At 37.6% G+C, this 21,877-nt stretch overlaps 1 protein-coding gene across 3 annotated transcripts in view; it reads left to right on the forward strand.

The window, feature by feature from the left end:
* The first annotated feature begins 12,338 nt into the window (after positions 1 to 12,338).
* Positions 12,339 to 21,877, forward strand: part of BEND5 (BEN domain containing 5) — a 949,534-nt gene continuing 939,995 nt past the window's right edge. For all 3 annotated transcript variants that reach the window (XM_088153213.1, XM_088153214.1, XM_088153222.1), the window contains exons 1-2: positions 12,339 to 12,432; positions 21,037 to 21,159. In XM_088153213.1, the coding sequence (XP_088009339.1) occupies positions 12,339 to 12,432; positions 21,037 to 21,159 (217 nt within the window). The remainder of the gene's footprint in view (positions 12,433 to 21,036; positions 21,160 to 21,877) is intronic.

A 21,877-nucleotide genomic window follows, 5' to 3' on the forward strand; every position in this document is an offset into this window, starting at 1 on the left:
TGGTGACTTTGTCAATGCCGATGGTCTTCAAGTGGTACTCCAGATGTTTTGGAATTGCACCCAAGGTGCCTATTACTATTGGTACTATCTTTGCTCTCTTTTGCCATGGTCATTCTACTTCTATTTGCAGGTCTTTGTATTTTGTGACTTTATCCAGTTCTTTTTATTCTATTCTGCTGTTTCCAGGTATTGCAATGTCCACTATCCAGACTTTGTCTTTCTTTTCAAAAATTGTTAAGTCTGGGGTGTTATGTGGCAGATGCATGTCTGTTTGAATTCTAAAGTCCCCAAGCACTTTAGCTTCTTCATTTTATGCTACTTGTCTGTTTTGTGGTCCCACTAGTTCTTGCTTGAAGGCAAATGGTATTTCTTGCAGATATTCCAATGCACCACTGTTGCTACTTTGTCATGCTGCTGTTTGTAGTCAGTCTGTGCAATCTTCTTGCAGCGGCTAAGTGCTCCACTTCAGTTTCTTTGTAGTGGTATTGCTTCTTTGATCTTCCTTGTTTCTAGGTGATATTTTTTGATCAGGTATTCTTTGGTCTTCTTGTTCTTCATGTTCTTTTCTTTCATCTGTTCTAGCTTGCTTGCATCTGATCTTAGCATTTTCCAACCTGATCTTCCATTTTGGTGGTGCACTGTTTGGCTTTTTTTCTTGTTTGTTGATTTTGCATCCAAGGTATTCAGTTATAACTGCAGCCGTATTGTACATTAATTGGTTTGTTTCTTGCAGTGAGCTGATGCTTATATTTAATATTACACTATTGCCATCTTTTAATACTTGTCCTGGATGTTTCTTTGTAACAAGCTTCAATGCAGGCAACCTTATTCTGTTCTTTTTGTGCTGTTCTAGATGCTCAGTTATTCTTTGTTTCAATTCCTCTCATTTTTTAGTTAGACGGCTTTGTTCTTTCTGAGGAGAAGGCAGAGGAGAGGGTGCTTTGTTTGGGAATCAAAATGATTCAATAATTACGTTGGCTTTCTTTACTGCCAACTCCCCCTGGTTTGCCTCTACAGTCTGAGCTACTTCTGGCAAGGCTTCGGGCTACTTCTGCCCTGGGTAGACCTTTGCAGTTTTTCAAATTCTAGTTCTGTGAATACTTTATTTCATATTATAAATCAACATTGATCTGCTAGCCTCTGTTCCGTTATTTCTGATTCTGGATGTTGTTCTTTCTTTCCTGTATTCCTGCATTCTTTTCAGATATCCTCAGACTCTATTTGTAATAGCAGATCATTATTTCTTTGTTTTCAGTCTTCGTATATTTGTGATCACTAAACAACTTTTCTTCCAGTAGTCCTGCAGCTGCTGGCCCTGGTTGCTCAGTCAACAGTCCTGAGTCCCATAGCCCACTTGTCACCAGATGTCCAGGAACTAGAACACCTAGCGTGGTCCTTGTTGACCTGGGTGATGACTGATCCAGTATAGGTTTCTGTAAATTACGTCTCACCATATTGTTTACGGGAGAGACACTCTTTGTCTGGCTCCTCTGATGAGACCTGTCCAGTATGGTTGAACCTCTGGCATAGCTCTCAACCTCCTCAGAACATGCAAGCTCCACAACCATGTCAAGGTAGTGCCTCAATGGGGGATGATGATGATGATGATGATGCCTTTAAGCCAGTCTTGACTCCTGGCAGTTTTATGCCATTTTCTAGGCAACATTTTCAGAATTGATTGGCCACTGTCTTATTTCTAGGGTTGAGAGAGAGCTAAGCAAGGTTGGCCCTGATTTGTAGTTGGATGGGAAACCAAAAGGAAATCCTAGACCACTAGCTAGACCAGGAAGTTGGAAGAAATTCCCAGAAGAAAGTAGTAAGAAATGTATTCTACCAAAAAAACCCTACAGTGGTGATCCATGAAGTCACCAGGGATTGAACTTCCCTTGAAGAATTTATTTTTTTCATCCCTATGAATGTAAATTTCACTGCTTATGTACAGAGTGAAAATCCATCTGTTTCTTATATTGGCATATGGACAATTTATCTTCCTGGCAAAATTTAATCTAAATGTATTAAAGAGTTTTAAAAAATGTACATTATGAAAAGAATTTCCAATATATACCATACAGAAAGTACTAAAAAGCAAACACATTTGTAATTCACAATCATTAATATATACATGATTATTAACTGTGGAGATACAAAAACAGATTGAATATACAGTTGTGGTTACCTAAAATAAATGCAAGCAAAATATCATAGATGTTCAAACCTATCTAAAAATATCCAGCCATTGTGAAGAAAAGATTGTATCTTATGTATACATAGTTTTCCTTGCTGATTGAAAAACTGTAGTGGTTCCTTTTAAAAAAAAAAATACTAGCAAAAGAAAATCAGAATCACTAGGAATTTTATAGAACATAATTTTACAAATGCAAGCAAAATATAATTGATGTTCAAACCTATCTAAAAATATCCAGCCATTATGAAGAGAAGATTGCATCTTATGTATACATAGTTTTCCTTGATGATTGAAAAACTCTAGTGGTTCTTTTTAAAACAAAAATACTAGCAAAAGAAAATCAGAATGACTAGGAATTTCATAGAAGATAATTTTACCACAATGTAGCATCAAACTTGTTGAAAAGCAGGTAAAAGGAATATCAGCTTCTAATTAATGATCTGTTACCCAGATATACTGACCTGAGGAAAAGCTACAAGTAGTTTTAATAATAAAAATCAAACATATAGGTCTTAGATTTCAGATCTTTACATCTGAAATATGTGCATTTTTAGAATAAGTAGTACATATCTACTCATTCTTTGTGCATGAGATAGATATGTTTATATTTCAGTAATTTCTATTGATATTTCAAAGTATTCTAAATTTTCTCTCAATTACAAAATAATAACAGCCATATATCCAATTATTCCATAGTTTCATATATATTTATAGCATAAGTGATTCTGTGGAGCTGTAAACTTATCTAATGGGATTATTCTGCAATATACTATATTACTTTGGCAAAATGTACAGCTTTCATATTTACTTATAATATAATGTAACTTGATAATTATTTGCAACAGAGTGCATAAATATTTGGGGCTAAAATCCACTGAACTTAATGAAACTTTTTTCCCAACAAAATGTGCTACAAATCCAGTTATGCCATCATAACTTAATTCTGATTTTAAATTTGAAATCACAGTCTTCACAAATGTTTACTTTAGAGTAGTTCTTTTGAAGTAAATGGGAATATTTCAAAGGAAAAATTTGAAAATCACAATCTACAGTAATTAGTTTTGGGCTTATAATGCAAGAATGTGTCCTTAAAGGCTATTGTTTTTGTAACAGACCCACCTAATATTGTTTGAATTATTCCAGAAACAAACAATTAGAGGATTGCTACATAATTCCCTTTATTAACACAGTGTAAATATATTATGACAAAGTTATTATTGCAGATTAATTAAAATTGAATGAATGAATCCCACATCAAGCTTCAAAACTCAAATTAACCTATTAAAATCATATAACATTTTTATGATTATCCTTGAATAGATCATATTAATAGTTTGGAAGGAATATTTATTTAATATAAACTAAATAGATTTAGTTATATATGCTTTTCACATAAAAAGAAACAAAATGGATACTTCCTTAAAATTAGTATTAGAATAACAACTTACATTACTTGTTTTCAGAGAAAGCTGTTGTCTATACAGTACTTGAATTAATGCTGTGATGTTTCTAATCAATTGCTAAGGGTCTGAGATTTCATCGTATGCACATTTGTTTTGTTATATAGCATTGCCTCTACCTGAACATGTAATTGGTATTACTCCTCCCACAGACCGCCCTGTTTCTTTGTCTAGTTTCAGTGATCCAACAATAACAACCTTGCAACCTCTGAAACAGATGGATATGAATAGAATGGATCCAATATATCTCCAATTGACAGCTTATTCCACTTGCAGTAATAATCCTAAAATAATATATAAAATTTACTGTCATTGCTTTCTAATACAGCATGAAGTGTAGGCTCAGATCCTTAGCTAAAATTTCACAGAGCTTTTAGAATACAGTGAATAATTTACAGATGTAAGAATTATTATATCATTTAGATATATTCCAGGTTTTTTTCTTGTACATAGACAATGAGATCTAAAAACTATTTGTTAATATTTTTGTAATAGTTCCATATTACTTTTATAATATTAGTATGCATATTTTAAATATATGTTTGAGAAGCTTTTAAAAAGTATTGAAGTTGCACTACTCTCTTTTCTTAAAGTTTAAGTTATATATTTCTTTAAATATTGAAAATGTTCATGGATATTGATATGGGTATATTCATGTACTTACATATTATTTCATTGATTAATATGGATGGCACTACTATGTGGAATTGTTACTGAGGACTTGAAAGGAAACTGAAATGATAAGGAGTATGTGTGTCCCATTGAACAAAATTCTACACCATATGAATGCAATTATTATTGTGATTTATTGAAATATTTTTCTCTATCCAAAATGGACTTGGTGACTTTCAAATTGCAAAATTAAATACAAATAATATTGACTTATTGTTAACTCAAAGATGGAAAGCAATACCAAAATGGGAATGGAAGGGAAATTATAACCTATCACTCATACAGTAAATAAGACAATCAATAAAAAAATGTCACAATTAAAAGCCTAGTATACAAACAAGGAGCACTTCTCAAATTCTTATTTATCCTTACAGTATAATACCATGCAAGAAACTACTAGTATATGTAATTACTCAGGAATAAGTCTGCCTTCAGATGGATTTTGCCCATGATTCATAATAAGTTTACAGGGCATCCAGATGACATTGTTACCACTTATTTATCATTCCTTTTTTCTCTTTATGTTTTTTCTCCAACTTAATAGGAATACTCTATACAGGAAGAAAATGAGAAAGAAAAGGGGAAGATCCACAGAGCTTTGTTTTCATAAATTTGGGGGAACAGCTTTGACTGCTGATCAATCCTCCCTCTCTTCCCTCCCTTCCCCTGCTTATTCTCTTGAACACCACAGTTCTTAACAGCATGTGTTACCTACACCTGCACTCAGAACTTTTAATTTTACACTGGAATTCTGGAATTAGAAAACACAACAATTTTACCATTTTCACATTCGCTTCATGCCTTACCTTTACCTATCTTTTCTCATTTCCCTTTCAGAGGTAACAGAAAATTTCCATGGGTATGTACAAAAGTGGGCAATTTACTTGCAAAGAAGCATTTTTATTCTTTCCAACCCAATGGATTGTTAGTAAGAAATTGGGACTCTGTCCTTCAGATAACTGCTGGCAAACTGACAGGTATGGTGGAAGAAGCTGGCAAACGTGCCAGATCTGGTCAGAGTCTCTGGTAAAAGCATTCCAGAAAAATGTTCTCAATGCATCCTAGCATAGAATGTTGCTGATTGTTAAGCCTCCCTACATTCTCCTTCCTGGCCACATGACCCAAAGTGAAATATGAAATATAAAACACAAAGGGAGAGCAGAAACACAGATGGAACACATTGCTTCTTCACAGAAGAAAATAATAACCCTTCTTATGGCCACTGCTGGTAAAAGGTCTGAGGAGAATTCCAGAAGCCAGGTGTCCGTGGGGGGAATAAACCCAGCCCAGTGACACTTGTAGACAATGTATGAACAACTGGTCTCTAGAGACAACTCAGCTATATGTTAATCCTCTTATCTGTCCATGTATCTTCTTATATAGGCTATTTCAATGTTACATAAGGGGTATTTATATGATAGGAAGACTTGGCAATTAAATCTTGGAACTTTTTGACATTCTTATTTTTTTAAAGAAATAATGTTTTGAATGTTCACAATTATTACTGTACTTGGGGGAGTGAACAAGGCAAGGTTTGTGGGAAACAGTTTGAAGTGGGTAGATACGTATGTAAAAGATAAAGTGTAACTTCTCATGACACCTACTTGCCTTGCCACCAGCCATTCACTAAGAGATTGTCAGAGACTTACATTTGACCAGTTAATGGTCAGCCATGTCTGTTACCTCTATCTCTGACCCATTGCAAATCCAGGCTGGATTCTTGTCATTGTGCATGCAGACTGACCAATGTTCTAGTTTCACTCAACTGTTCCCCATGTGTGGTGTCAAACCCCTAAGAAAACTCACAACCAAAGAAGCTACATTCTTTCTTAGTTCTCACAGCTTCATTAGCCAAGTTTACTCTTGGCACGTTTCAGATATTTAAAGCCACACATATACTTGTTGGAAGAAAAAGTTATCTTACCAAGTCCGTTTCTGAGCCAGGAATAAAGACACTGACGAATTGCATGAAGTTAGGAGATTTATTCTTCACCCAACTGCAGAAGCAATGACAGCAGGCAGTTAGGTGGGCAGCCGCGCTGGGCCCCCCTCCCCACAGTACCTTATATACCTTCTGTTACATTCAAACCTACGTTAAGATGTCATGACTTTCTGATCCAATCAAAGCCAGTTACCTTGATCCATACTCCTCCTCTTACCCAGGACCCCTTTCTCTGATGCCAAATAAGGTTCTTCCTTTCTGTATGTAAACTAATTTCTATCACCTTGAGTGTTAACAGCCATATGTAAACATACATCCCTAAGAAACAAGGTCAGGACTGCTTATCTTTCTTTGTGAGGGGTCATCTGAACAAGAAGAGACTATCAGGTCAAGACAGTTTATCTGCTTACATGAGCTGCCGCCTTTCCAGTCAGGAAGAGGCAAACCATGTCAGCAATTAACACATCCTTGAGATTTTGAAAAGTGTTAAAGGTCTCATCCTCAAGAATGCAACCTTTTGATAATCTAAAGTACAGTCAACCATACATACAGGAAAGGGAATATTGGCATTTTGCTAGGCCTGCTTTTACTTCATATTATACAATATATAAAGATAAATGTTTAAACATCTAAATGTCTTAATATATAAAAATGTCTACATGCCCCAACCTTCTAACATACTTCAGACTCTTCATTTTTTATTAGGAAGTACATTAAGGGCCTATTTGATCCCTTTGTGTTGATCCTCTTCCCTGTCCTTGAATTCAATGGGACAGTAAATCATCTTACCAAGTGTAGAACTGCTCTGTATATATACATTTTCAATCCTTCCACCCATCTTTGTATTCTTTGGGTGATGGACAGCATGACTGCATCAGCATCTTTACATTGCAGCACCTACTGATATCCAATTGCCTACCTCTTTGCCCACAAGGTTATGCTGCTCCCTCCTCACTTTCTCCTTTTTTGTAGTGGTCTGCCAGGACTTGCAAAAAAGCAGGGCTGCAAAGTGACCAAGGTCACGTTCTCATGTAAAAGAAACAAAGTAGCCAGGGGTCCTGCTACACCACTGCTTCAACAATCCTGAGAAGAGAGTCTCTGCTTCCAGCCTTTATGTCCCAGGGCCAGGGGCAACATTAGCTGTGTCACTAATCCCATGAGGTCACCAGAGAACCTTGGCACAACAAAAAGCACACTTTACAGTCCTGTCATTGCACTTTCTGATTGGACTACTTCCTCGCTCCATCTCAACTTTTGCAACAAAGGTGGTTGAAAGCAGGTGCTGTTGCAGAAGTATTGAAACAATGGTATCTGACTCAAGCTGTCATGGCTGTCACAATTTCTTTCCTTGATCATCACTTCACAAGTAGTACTGCAGTGCCAGCTGAAAGAGTCCTTAGTGAAGATGAATAAGGTGGGCAGAGCCCAGGATGTAGAAGGCTTAAAGGGTTACATTATTAATGTATTTGCACACAATGCACCTATGAGTTACATCCTGACCCTCCTGGTGTCAGATGTGCTCTGCTGCCAGCAGTGCATGACAGACTGCAGCAGCAGGAATTATTGTAGAGAACAGGAAAACAATTATGCATCTCAGTAGCTACTGTTTTGCTGGGACTTTGTTCTTGCTGCTCATCAATTAGGTAATTCCATGTTTATGTCCTGGTCTTCTTCAGTCTTACCCCTTTCCTGGAGGAATATCCCTTTCCATCTGTGATGTCTGCTTTGTTCAGATCACAATAGGCACATCAACAGCATAACCAACCTGCCTCTAGCTTGGAACTATCTCCTGTTTGCATTTTCTTAGAAGGATATAATTATCCAAACAATGCCAATGGCATTCCTTACTTGGGGTAAGGCATTCAGACTATGTACCACAAATTTGAGTTGATGTGCCACACAATGAGCAAATTCAGCTTTGGGGGACTCATGTCTTATAATTATCTGCACCTCACTCTGCTTCCTAGTCATAGTTGTGCAGCCATTATATTCCTGTCCCAATGCTTTACCCATATTGAGGATAAACTTTAGACATGCTTGAGGAATGGAAGTTGCAATGCTATGAATATCTTGTTGCAGCATGGAGACAATATGGAGCATGGAGACAAAACTGAGGAACTCATCGCTGGCGATGTACCTTCCTCTGTCAGTGTCCAAAAACCACACACCTAATGTGGTATCACTATACTGTGTTACTAGTGACCTCAACTATCTGATCCTGGAGCACCTGCTTGCAGATGAAGATAAGCTGAGGGACACTCCACAGGGACAGATGTATATTGAGCATTACCCAGTGCTTTCACCAAGTGCTCCTCCAGTATTTGACTGTATCAACTTGGAACTCAGAGAGGGCCTTGACATTCTCAGAAGTACTACTGCCACCACAGAGAGTCATGTCACAAGTTTTGCATAAGACAATGCTGGCCAGGATACATGATAGCTTTGCATGGTTCTTGGCAACCTGCTTTTTTATACTGCTGCCAACAAGACACATGATATTCTGCTCTGTGCCAGGAAGCTGTAGCATGCCTCTGGATGACCCTGTAGAAGTGGTTGAATCTCATTGCTTTTTGTTTTGCTTCATGCTTCCTGTTTATCATGAGAGACCATCTGTGAAAAAAAAAGAACATAACATTTGTACAATGCATCCTTTAGATGGAGATGGCCTTGAAGAAAGTATTTGACAGCTGTTATGTAAATAACTGTTTACCCTGAAAGAAAAGAGGGAGGGACAAAGAAACTCAAAAGTGCCCTGCCTTGATGGTCTTTGTCTCTCCCCTTTCCCTTTATACCAATTTCTGTCAGACTTTCAAGATTATTATATTCTGCAACAATAGAGTTCCAATAATCCTTATGAAACCTGTTTCCTGACCTGGCCTATCTCAAAGGGCTGACACTGGAGTAACAGAGCCATGACATGTACTATCCCAATGACAGCAGACAAAAGGCCTGTGTGCCAGATATACCAGTCAGAAATCATAATAGGTACAGAATACAAAGGGATGCTCCAGCAAGTCCTGTCTTTGATCCTTGGTGAGGACTATGTTTGATGGAAGGGCAACAGAGTCAGTGTCATTGTTGTCCATGGGGATCAGTTATTCCTGGGTAGGACCCCCAGTAACTGCCCCTCTGGCTTCATGGATGAGTAGGCACTACTGCTACTACTCACTTCCTCCTCAGGATGAGGCTGCTTGCTTGCTGTTCTGTCTTGTTTTTTCTTTTGCCAAAGAAGTTTTGGATGTCCATATTTGGAGGGGACGATGAAGACTCTGGTCACATACAATCCCAGGATCATTGCATAAACAAAACAATAAACAAACAGGAAGAATGCTGTGAAACTTGGTGGATGCTGGTAAGGACCTAGAAACTTTAGGCCTGTGGTATTCCACAATGAATGCCCTGCTTGTCAGTTTGACCAACACAATGGCCACATCATTGTAAACTGCTGGTACCAGGAAATTAAAAGACTCATGCTTGCACCTTGGAAAGGATTTGCTATGTGTACTCCCTACTGAAATTATTATCCTACAGCAAAGCAGACAAGAAGAGTTAAGGCCCATACTGTGATGCCACCCCACCCACCTCTCTTCTCTGTCTATCCGCATGAGGCTTTAGATTCTGAAGATAAGAAATAAGAGTGCAATCCCCTCAACCACATCTTGCTCTCTCATGTCAACCAGTGATAATGATATAGCAACTGTTGCAGCTGAAAGTCATATTGAACTGCAAAAAAAAAAAAAAAAAAAACCCAATACATGGTCAACTCCTGGTTCCAGCAAATTCTTCTGATAGTACTCCTCCCCTGATCACTGCAGCCTAAGACAGCAACAGAGGTTGCAGAAGGAAGGTATACTGAATGTAGAAACTCAGCAGCACTTACCCTTGCAACTCCCACTGTTTCAGATGGTCTCCTGACTCTCCATATGAGGGTAATAACAAATCCACAAGGTTACATATCAGACTATTTAATGAATGTATACCTATGGGGATCCTATCACTGCCACCTACCATCATTACTAGTACTGTGTCCCTTTTACCCTATCACCTGAGTGGATAGCTTACCGTCGCTAAAAGCTATGACATTTGGAGAGGCAATGGAAAAGAAAATGGTGTCAGTTACTCTCAGGTGAGGAGGTCTGGAGAACTTACTCTTCCTAGTGCTGGCCTGAGTTGGAAGAAGCAAACTCACTGCTACACATGCTGGTTGCAATCCAGCAGCTGGTTGTCCTGAAAGGGGGGTTGGCATGAATCACAAGGGCATTTATAATTGCAGCACCACATTAAAGTGCCATTTTTTTTGTTGCCCATTGCTTGAAGTTCTGTACAATATATATATTTTCTGGAGGATGTCAAATTACTTTCTTGGCATTATAGATGACTACAGTTTACTGGCTCCTTATGTGCCCATCTGTTGTGTAACACATGCAACCCAATACAATCCAAGGAAATACCTTGAAAAGAAGATGACTGAAATTAGAAGATGAGCTCCATGGGAAATGAGAAAAAAATGTACTGGTTAATTCAGGCATGCAATCCTATCAAAAGGCCTCACTGACCACCACCACCCCAAACATATGGCAGCACTGCATATATCTGCATAAGAATTGGAGGAAGTGCTCAAGGCCAAAAGGCCTTTTCATACAGGGTTGGTTCATCTAGGGCATGCTGCTGGGGAATTGTGGGAGTTGAAGTCCACACACCTTAAAGTTGCCAAGGCTGACAAACAGCGATCTAGGACAAATTAGAGGACAACTTCTTCCGCTCCCTCGCTCCCCATACCTGCAGCCCAGAACCCATTAAGTGAATTTGAAAAAGCCATACAGGAATCATCAAGCCATCCAAAAATTAAGCCAGAGACAAGCCAGCCACCTTATAATTATTAGAAGTTAGCCAAATGATATTAAACCATTTGCAGACACGTTGTGCAAAACATACATGTGCACACTGTTGGGGTTATAAAATGTTAATTCAAAAAACCCTGAGGAGGAGAGAGGATTCATTCCTATCTCATGGAGAGCCACGAGGAGAAGAGAAGGAAATGAGGGAAACATTTCCCTCACGGGACTCCAAGGCGGGCTCCAAGCCCCGCCCACACAAAGCAGCAAAGCTAGGCCGCAGTAAAGCCACTCCTCCTTTATGCTCGTGTGAGACAGGCTTGGTTGAAACCCCCTATCTAGGACAAATTAGAGGACAACTTCTTCTGCTTCCTTGCTCCCCCCACCTGCAGCCTAGAACCCATTAAGTGAATTTGAAAAAGCCATACAGGAATCAAACAATTTCAAGCCAGCCACCTTATAATTATTAGAAGTTAGCCAAATGATATTAAACCATTTACAGACAAGTTGTGCAAAACATACATGTGCACACACACACACACACACATGGAAAACAAGCCATTGGCAAAGGAAGCCAACATCCCTCACTTCTCCTCCCAGTCCCCATCCCAACAGAGCAGGAGAAAATAATCCATTCTGAAGAAAACTTTAACAATGTAGAGAATTTTTTTTTTTTTAGGGTGTGAAGCTAGCCTTCAGTTAGTCTAAATAAAACAAGATGAAATTTAGGCTTTTGCCTTTGCTCTCTCTCTCTCTCCCATGTCCTGTTTATTCCATGAAGGAATAGCTAAGACTACAAAACGTTTCTGCATATACGTTCAATTTTATAAGCCTACTGTATATATTTTTTAGGTAGAGGTAGCTCCTTCTCATAGCATTAACTTTTACTTAAAAGAAACAGTACCCAGGCCCCATGCGTTTTTATTTGGGCATAATTATCACTTAATTCATCGGGGCCCACTTCCGGGTGCATCCTCACTTTAATTAATTGATTTTACTTTTGAATAAAAATGCCAGTTATCCATCTACAGCTTTGCAATGTCCATGGTTTAATCCTTTTATATCAATATTTTTCAGTCAGTTACATTTCGCTTAACATGAAGCTAGGAATACTAGGCTACAGTAGGATCACCTGAAATGAGCCAGAGCGGTTTGCACAATCCTTAACACTTTTAATCCTGATACAAACCATTCGCATTCAGGAGAGGGAATAAGGAACTTCCCAGGCTGTGACGTAGGTTGCCATGGTGACGTTCCAGCAGCGTCTAGTGCTGGGAGGGGGAGAGAAAACAGGGATGAAAACAAACATGGCGGAGAGAAGCACGACAGCAGAATCGGGTTAGTAATTGCAGTAGCTCTCGGGGGAGGGGGCGAGAATTGGGAGAATTGCCTGGGGTCTTTGGAGGGGAGGGGAATAGACGTTTATGGGTGGGGGAAGGAATGGCTTTCAGAATAGGTATCAGAAGGCAGTTCAGCTTCTGAGTGTTTGGTAAGGAATGACCTTATATTCTGTGCAAATACTGTTGCTGTAAGACAAACAAGCGTTATTTCTTCGGACATAAATACAGCAGTCCCTTTGCTGGGCGTGTAGGTCAGAAAGGAGTCTATTTATAGTGTAAAGGAAGAGCAGGCCTCTTTGGCTTGAGGGGGAAAAAGCCCTTATACTTCCAGGTATATTAGTGCATACTGGTAGCTAAAGCCCCTCACAAAGGAAATGTCGTTTGGAAGGAAGGGAGCTTTTGAGGACCTTGAAATAACAACAGATAAAAGCAAGGAGTGGTATCTGGAGAGTGAAGGAGAGTGAAACAAGGCATGGGGATCAAAATGAAATGAAACATATTTTGTCTGCTGAATATATTCATAAAAGTGGCTTAGATATCTGAATGAATAACCTAACATAACCTAAGCAGCGCTGAAAGGGAAAAATGATAGTAGTAGTCATGCTAGACCCTGAGGGACTGAAAAAGGCCATCGAAATTTGGGATTAATATGAGTAAAATGACTAGCCTGGGGTTGGAATCATAGTTAGACAATATGAAGTCCTCAGTGCTTTCAGACAAAGGGTCTTAATTACTGCTAATCAAAATATATTCTGCAGCAATTCTACCTTTCCTTTCTGGAAAGAAAAAAGATGGAAAAAAAGTGGTGGGAAAACAAGGTTTACGCATGGAGTAGGATAACGTGCACCCCCCATTTTCCCCCCAAATAAAATGTCATGAATGAGTTAGGAGAATAGCATAATAAAGGTTTATCTGAAGTACATCTGGAAGAAATTGATAATATGGAATAAGTATCTAAGCAGAAGATGATTAATTTTAATGTTAATTTTTATTATTAAATACACATTGAGGTTAACATTGGTAAATGCATCTTTATTTCACTGTTAATTAAATCTAATGTAAGAAATATATATAAATATCAATATTAGTCTTATCATTTTAATATAATTTCTTGTATTCAGTGAGTGTAGAAATAACTCCAAGACCAGTGCTGAATTTTTAGGTGCAACATTTTATTTCCAAAGTCCAGCCTAATCTGAAATTGTCACTTTACAGGCAGGTGCTGGCATTTCTACACAACAGCCTCTCATTCTGAATATCACTATAGTCTCAGCGGCTCTGAACCTCATTCCAGCATTCTGTTTTCATTAGGCCATTATCTGACTACTACTTCTGTCATTTCACTTCTGGGGTTGTCATTCTATTCTGACATCTGTTATTCTGCCTTCATATTCATCATTACAGTCCATACTACTGTTTCTGTTTCTCAGTTCTTCATAAAGCAGTACTATATGAAGCTTACCTGTATTCATCTTCATTTTGGCTCACCTCAAAACACTGAAAAGCAGCAGGGAACTTCATGAGCAATGCTCACTTCCAGCTGACCAAGAGGAGAGTAAAAAATCCCTCACTCTCCATGTACGTAAAAGGGAAAGAAAATACCTTGCACCCTGCCACATTTTAGTTCACGCTGTATATTTGTCTGGTCTTTTGTAAACGAAATCTGAGCAGTTGGTATGAGGAAGGTTTCTAATTGCAAAGTAGCCTTTCCTCATGCATTTAACATTCTCTTCAAAATGGTAAAGATGAAAGGAAAACATATCAGCATTTTCCCAACTAGGCATTTTCCCAATACCTCAAACCATGGTTGCAAGTTGTTTTGGTTGAGACAAAGGGAGAAATATCTTCCTATTATCTGGAGAACTTGGAACCAGCTAATGAAGTACAGAGCCCAGAAGGTGGGGTAAACAAGAGTTTCCATCAATGGAAAAACAAATTGCCCAGAAGCTTTGCAGATTTGCTATGGTAGAAGAAAAGACCAGGTTTGCTTTGATTTCAGGTAACCTTGCATAGAATGAGAAAAATATGAAACCTCAGCTTTTATTATAATGATTTTTATTAAACATTTTTTCAGATATAAAAGATAAATGTAATATAAAGTGCAATTAAAGAAAAAAAAGTGAAGTGAGAAAGTGAGACAAGTATGAGAGAAAATGCAAATAGAAACAAGAAAAGAAAAATACATAAAGAAGCGACTCTCAATCTTTACAGCAGTTACAAGCCAACAAATCTTCACATTTCCCTCCTTGAAATGACATATTTCCCATTTTCCCATAAAACTTCAGCTTTTGAACACAGCTTTTGAGGAGGATATGGGAAAACTAGGGTTTAATGCTGATTTTGGGTCAATTGGTATGAAAGTGCCCCTAATCATATCTGTACTAACATTGATCAAGTGGAGTTGATTTCTCAGTATTTCCTGAAGGTCCTGTGTATAATTATTAATTAACCATAGTTCAGCCAAACTCATGCACTGCACAAATGTGGTTTGCTTGGTTTTGTACTTGTGTGTGGTGTGGTTTATAAAATATAGCTTATGGCAAGCCATGGCTTAGTACAATATGTGAGCCACATCTATAGATTTCTAGAGCTCTAACTGGGAACCCTACAGTCCCTTCTGTGTCTGTAGCAGTAAGCCCCACTGCATTCAAAAGAAATTATTGCCAGCATGTACTCTTAAAAATGTTTTCTCTAATCTTGTATTCAATGTACATAAGATTTGCACCTTTAACTTTTAACAGAGGCAGGTGTCTCTGTAAAAAATTAGTGCCTTTTTACAAATATATTTTTGGGATGTATGTAATATGTGTTGCTATTTCTTTGTTTGTTCAATTGCTCTGGAGTGTCCACTACTTTCTCATAGAGCCAACTGGGCAATAAATCAGCAAAGCTGATAGAGTAATTGTGGAAGAAGACTTAGAATGAATTTGATCAAACATGAGATACAGCCTATATTTTCATATACCAGAAAATATGAGAAAAGCAGATAAATTGTACTTTGCTGTTATTATTGCAACTGAGTAGAAACATCCAGTAGTACTATTATGAGTCACAAAAAATATTTTTTATTTCAAGGACCAAGAAAAGCTGAAGAAGCCAGTTTGGATGCCCATTCTGAAAAGCTTTTAATCATTTTCATATTCCTGAAGGTAGATTATTAATAAAAACTACTGGAAATGTGAGGAGACGCTCCTTTAACATTACAGAAGATAATTTACACTGAGAGCTAGCAAAGAGGATATGTTTGTACCATTTGCTTCTGATAGACTACTCAATGGAACACCATTGAATAAGATATTCCTGTGGATTATCTGGCAGAAATAGGCCTGAGAGATAATGTTTTACAATGATTCCAATTCTATCACCAATTTCAGAAGTGATGGTGTAGTACATCTCTATAGCCCATATCTAAGATTACCCAGCCATTCTTTTTCTTTTTTTCTTTTTAGAGTGTTTGGTGAGTGGCTGCAGGCTGAACCTTGACCTTCTGGTCTCTGTTCTCTTGCTTTTCTTTCCTTTCTGGAGTATGTTCTTAAGCCATATGCGCTCTGGAGATACACTGGGGAGATGTAGAGAAGAGTTGCTGGAGATGGAGATTTACTGCTTGCAAAGTATCCAAAATAATTTTTAAATTAAAAAAAAGTAAAATCAGGAGGACAGAGAATCTAACTGAGCTTTAGGCAGGTGAGATTCTAGGAGCATTCAATGCCCATTGGCTCTGTATTGCCAACTAAGAATTAGACTGTAGTTATTAAATGTTCTGTAAAATGGCCCTTACAAGACAACTTCATAAGTTCATGTAATTGTTAGGTTTTTTATTTTGCCTAAATCCAGACAAATATCACATTGTAATATCCTAATCCAAGTGTTAATATAATAATTATAGGATTTACTAGGTTGTGTAGAATCTGGATTTCTAATGAAAATCATCATGACAGTATTTATTTGTTTTCAGTGTATTTAGCTCACTCTTTAACAAAAATGGCCTGGAGAGGAACTTATATAAATCAGTAAAGTGATAGTCTCTGTCTTCTGAAAAATATAACTCACAGGGACAAGGGAATGGGAGTATGAAAAAAGAACAAACCCAGTTGCCTGTTCTGTAAATTACAGTTTACATAATAACCAGCTGGGAGAAACAGTTCAGATTGAGAGAGGGCCAAAGGCAGCTGGTCTCTTAGCAGAAGCAGTGAGATAGCCCTGCTTTTATTCCTCTCCATTTGCTCTGCATCACTAGTAAATTATTATAATTTACGTTTACTAAGATCATTTGCTTCAAGATATGTATACTTTTTATTATACAGAGGTCAGTTTTAACTAATAAGGTATTTTTATCATTTATGAGCAATATTAATCTTAATACATTTGTGTGAAAAAGTTTTCAATATAAAAATATACATTAAGTGTTTTCTTATGCTAATCATCCTTGTTATATATTTGTTAAATGTTGAAAGTTATAGAGAGCTAAATTTATTTCTAAAAAGCTAAATATTATCGATTTAATTTTAAACACTAATTCATCAACTGTCCTTTAATAAGCATACATTTTTAAAAGATCCTTTTTGAAAGAACTGTACAGGTAATCCTTGAATTATAATGGTAATCAGGACTGGAATTTCCATTGCTAAGTGATATGGTTGTAAAGCATGATATTATATGACTGGATCGCTTAGCAATAACAATCCCGGCACTCCCTGTTGCCATCATTAACCAAATGCCACTGGTCGTTAGGCAAGGACCAACTCTGATCCAAGCTATTCCCAGCTTGGCCTCTCCCAGCCCCGAGCCTTGGTAAGGTAAGGGGCTGCTTCCTCTTCAACTCCCTCCACCTGCCTATCTCCTCCCCCCCCCTCCTTTTGGCTGTCTTGTACTCTGCTGCCTCTGCCGGCCTTGCTGGCTTAAGCTCTGCTCATCCTGCTGGCCCTCTTGGTCTGCCAGCCTTGCCACCCTGCGTTCTGCTTGCCCTGCCAGCCTGCTGGCCTTGCTGCCCTGGGCTCGCTGGACCTGCCGCCACCAGCTGACCTTCACTGTCTTCCTCCAGCTGCTGATAGGGCATGCCTGGCCTGGCCTTATGTGAGGCAGCTGCTGGCTGTGCCAGGCCTTCTTCCCAAGGCCACTTGTGCTGTTCTCCAGGTAGCACAGGCTGTTCTCCAAATAGTGTGTGCTGTTCTTGCAATGCTTCAGAAAGCCTTTGGAAAGTTTCTGAGGCCTTCTGAAGCATTGTAGGAATGGCATGTGTGATTTGGAGAGTGGCAGTGGCAGTGGCGGGTGGCTGAGACTACTGAAGGCCCTGGGTCTCTACTTCAGCCCCAGTGCCACTGCTGCCACCGAGGAGTGTCACTGGGCAGGGCAGCCGAAAGGGCAGAGGTGGGGGAGAGATAGGCGGGTGGGGAGAGTTGAAGCGCCCCTGTGGTCGTAGGTGCAGGCGGGCTGCCAAGTACCCAAATTTTGATCACCTGACCGCTGGAGCACTGTAATGGCCATTACTTTGGGAACCAGGCATAAGTACCATTTGTTCAGCACTGCCGTAACTTAAAACAGTCACCGAATGAATGGTTGTAACTCGAGGACTACCTATATACTTTGCTGAGGGACCAGTTAAAGATTGTACTTCTAAAGTTATTTATTTAAAAAATAGTTCACTACTTTTGCTTGTTTGTTTTTTCTTTAGAGTAATTTACAGGTTCTTAATATATTGCTTTCCAGTTTAAATATCGGTCCATTCAAATATATTATTAATTCACATACTTTAAGAATATTGAAATAATTCGATTTACCTTTTGCAAAGTACTGCAAATACTTCTCAAGAGCTACTTATAATCATTTGGAACTAGAATACTACATAATTTTTTGAAAAAAGTATTGCATTGTAGTATTAAAAAGATTGCCTCTTTTAATAACCAACCCAAGTGCTAAGATAGCTCTGGAGGCCCTTTGGTAGATGTGACTTACGTTGCATTATCTGGGAGTAGAGACTTTCCTTATTTATTTTTTTAAATTTTTGATTACAAAAAAAAAGGAAAAAATACATAAAAGTGATTTAACAAAAAAAGTGAAAAAATACAACAAAGAGAAAAAAAGGAGTTAATATATCATTATAACAATAAACAATTTCAATTCTGTATATGCTTAACTAATACAAATATTCACGTACATATATATTTCTAATAGATATATACGATTATCATGTTTTTTAAAAATCTACTGTGTTTTGTATAAATTAATCCTATATTTCATTATACTTGTCTATACAAAGTCTGCATCTGTAGGCCATCCACTGATAAGGGGCAAGCACAATCAGGTCTTCAAATCATTGAATAAATGGGACTATACTTACTGAGTTTTGGGAGAAGGTACTGGACTATATTTTATTTTGTTTATATGTCACATTTATATAGCCACCCATCTCACACAAAGTGACTCTGGGTGACATACAACAATTAAATAAAATAACAAGTAGATAAAAACAAACATAAAAAGATAAAAAGATTATTAAAAACATCAAAATTTTTAAAAATTTAGATTTTAAAAATACAAACCTCATGGAGAGAACAGAATATCAATTACAGTGGAGCCTTCTAAGAATGTCTCTGGTTTCCAAACAACAGCAAGGAAGGAGTGAACATAACTTTGGGAGGGAGAATGTTCCACAAGGTGGGAATCATGGTAGAGAAGGCCTGCCTCCTGGGTCCCACCAAATGCAAGTCCCTGGCCGATGAAACATATGGCATACCGTCTGTGCCTGATCTAATGGGAGGGCTGATATAATTGGGGAGAGGCAGTGCCTCAAATAACTCAGCCCCATGCCATGAAGAGCTTTAAAGATCAAAAGCAGCACCTTGAATTGGACCCGGAAGCAAACCGGCAGCCAGTGCAACTCGTGAAGCGAGGTGTAATATGTGCTGTTCTAGGAGCACACAAAACTGCCTGTGCCACTGCATTCTGCACCAGTTGAAGCTTCTGGATACTCTTCAAGGGCAGCCCCATGTAGAGCTCATTACAGTAGTCCAATCTGGAGGTGATTAGGGCATGCGTGACTGTGAGCAGAGCCTCCTGATCATATATAAATATGATTGTGTGACAAAAGCTAAATTTTTCAAAGGATAATATTCTTTTGAACTGTATACATAGTACATGGGATTTGACATCTGGACAGTGTAAATGCATTCTCTGTGCCCTTACTATGCCAAAAAACTGATATTGTAGCACTGAAGTAGAGACTTTTCTGAAGTGCTGCCCCAATTTTGGAACTCTTTCCCAGAGCAGTACAGATGGCCCCCAATCCAGTTTTGATTTATACAACAAATGAAGATATATTTATTCACCTATTCATTTTTCATTTATTTACAATTTAGATTTATAGGTATATCCAACTTAACAGTGATTTTGGGCCCATCTGAGCCATTTCTGGAAGCAACCATTGTAGGACTATACTGCCTTTTATGCTGCTTTGTATCTGAATTCTGTTGTAAATTGTTGTACTTTCATATTGTTTGCTTTATGATAAGTGTTTTGGTACCCTTTATAAAATTGTTTTTGCAGAAGATTACTTTCATACTTTTTGTACATTACACTGGGATCCCTCAACAGAAGAGTGTTATATAATTAAGCAATAATAATTTCATTAACATAAAAACAAGTTAACAGTATAATCCTTTACATGTGTACTCAGATGTAAAGTCCATTCAGATCAGTTGTGGTTTTAAGTATATCTATGATTCAACTAATAGCACAATTCCTTTTTTTCCAAATACAAAACATGCCCAATGAGAATTACCACTGGGCAGGAATAAGTAGGATTGCATATCTAATTTCTTCATTTAAATACCATTGATTTCAATTAAATGTAAACTTTAGAGAATTTTGGAATTGATATTAACAGTATATATTTTTTTAAAAATCAAAAGCAACCAAGCTAAATTTAATTTATATGATGGCAATGAGTAATTACAACATGGTTAGTTGTATAGCACTGTAAAGTAAGGTATGTTATATATGTTTAATAACATTTTAATTTTCTATTGTAATTATATAAGACTTTACTCTGGATCATGAACACTTAGGCCCATTCCCTGCTCTAGAACAGTAGTGACAATTACTATAGATTTATTATATGAATGCACTAATGCTTTGAAAATATCTTGATAGGAGCTCTGCTGTTCTGCTGTTATGATACTATGCCACCATCAACTCAGTTGATTTTTGGCTGATTTGTTCAATACCTTAGTATATTGTATAGTTCCAAGAAATATATCATGTATTCTGAAATTGCCTTATAAGAGGAAGCTGTGGATTTCTTTGCCTCAAATACAGTTTGGCTCTCTCAAATACTGATACAACTCACACAGATAGATGAGATCCCATATAAAGTATAAAATCAAGTCAATTATTAGTGGAAGTGTTGAACATTAACGTTGTCAGATAAATTTTGTTCTTCGATCTCATCATTATGGAAGGAGTAATTTTCAAATAGTATTCTTGAAAAGTATGAGTATTAGGTTTTGCCACCTTTGCAAATCATTAATAAAGAGAACCAGTTTATTTTATTTTATACTGAGTTCCCAGTTATATCTAATTATCTTCCTTATTGTTATTCCAACAGGTAGCGACATAGGAATTGATGAAATTATTACAGGAAACTTAAGCAAATATACTGCTGTTCCTCCAGGTTACTATGGACAGGCAAAAAAAGGTCATCTTGTATTTGATGCCTGCTTTGAAAGTGGTAAGTAGATTGCTAGTTATCAGATTAATTGGAGATAGCTACTAGGTTTTAAATTTAGTCAGAAAATGTTTACATTATTCATTACATAAAGCAATATATGTTGAGAATAAGCCTATATTTTTAAAAGATAAACTTTTGACTTTATGGGGCTCTTTGAGTAACAAATAATCATTTTTTCTGTTACTGCAAAACTAGGAATTAATTTTGAACAAGTATATAAGATGATGTTTTACTTCCATTCAACAGGAATACAAGAGGAAGTTCTTTCCAATGAAAACTTTTCCTGTTTCGATTCTCAGGATTAGAAGGTCCTATGCACCTGTCTCCATTGGATTCATTCTATGTGTAGACATTCTCCATCTTTTTGATCTGATATCTGATTCTCCTATTAGTCATAGCCTTTTTGGAAAACACCATTAAATTATATTGTTTGGAATAATTATGCTGACTCCTACCAATAAGAAACATTGAGTTGATTTTATTATTTATGTATTTATTTATACAGTTTATATAGCCACTGACTCTGTGACTCAAGCAAGCGACTCTGGGTGGCATACAACAAGGCTAAAACAATAAATACATTAAAAGATAAAAACCAACTAAAACAAAAAAATAACAGACGAAGGGATATTAAAAATAATGGAGCCACCTCACTAGCTCACCTGTCCCCTGGGGTCCCCAGGCCCGCTGGAATAACCAGGCCTTGAGGAACCTCCAG

This window comes from Python bivittatus, unplaced genomic scaffold, assembly GCF_059951505.1.
Source record: "Python bivittatus isolate LINGU-HERP-01145 unplaced genomic scaffold, Pbiv_v1 ctg000700_np1212, whole genome shotgun sequence".
Taxonomy (NCBI): Eukaryota; Metazoa; Chordata; class Lepidosauria; order Squamata; family Pythonidae; genus Python; species Python bivittatus.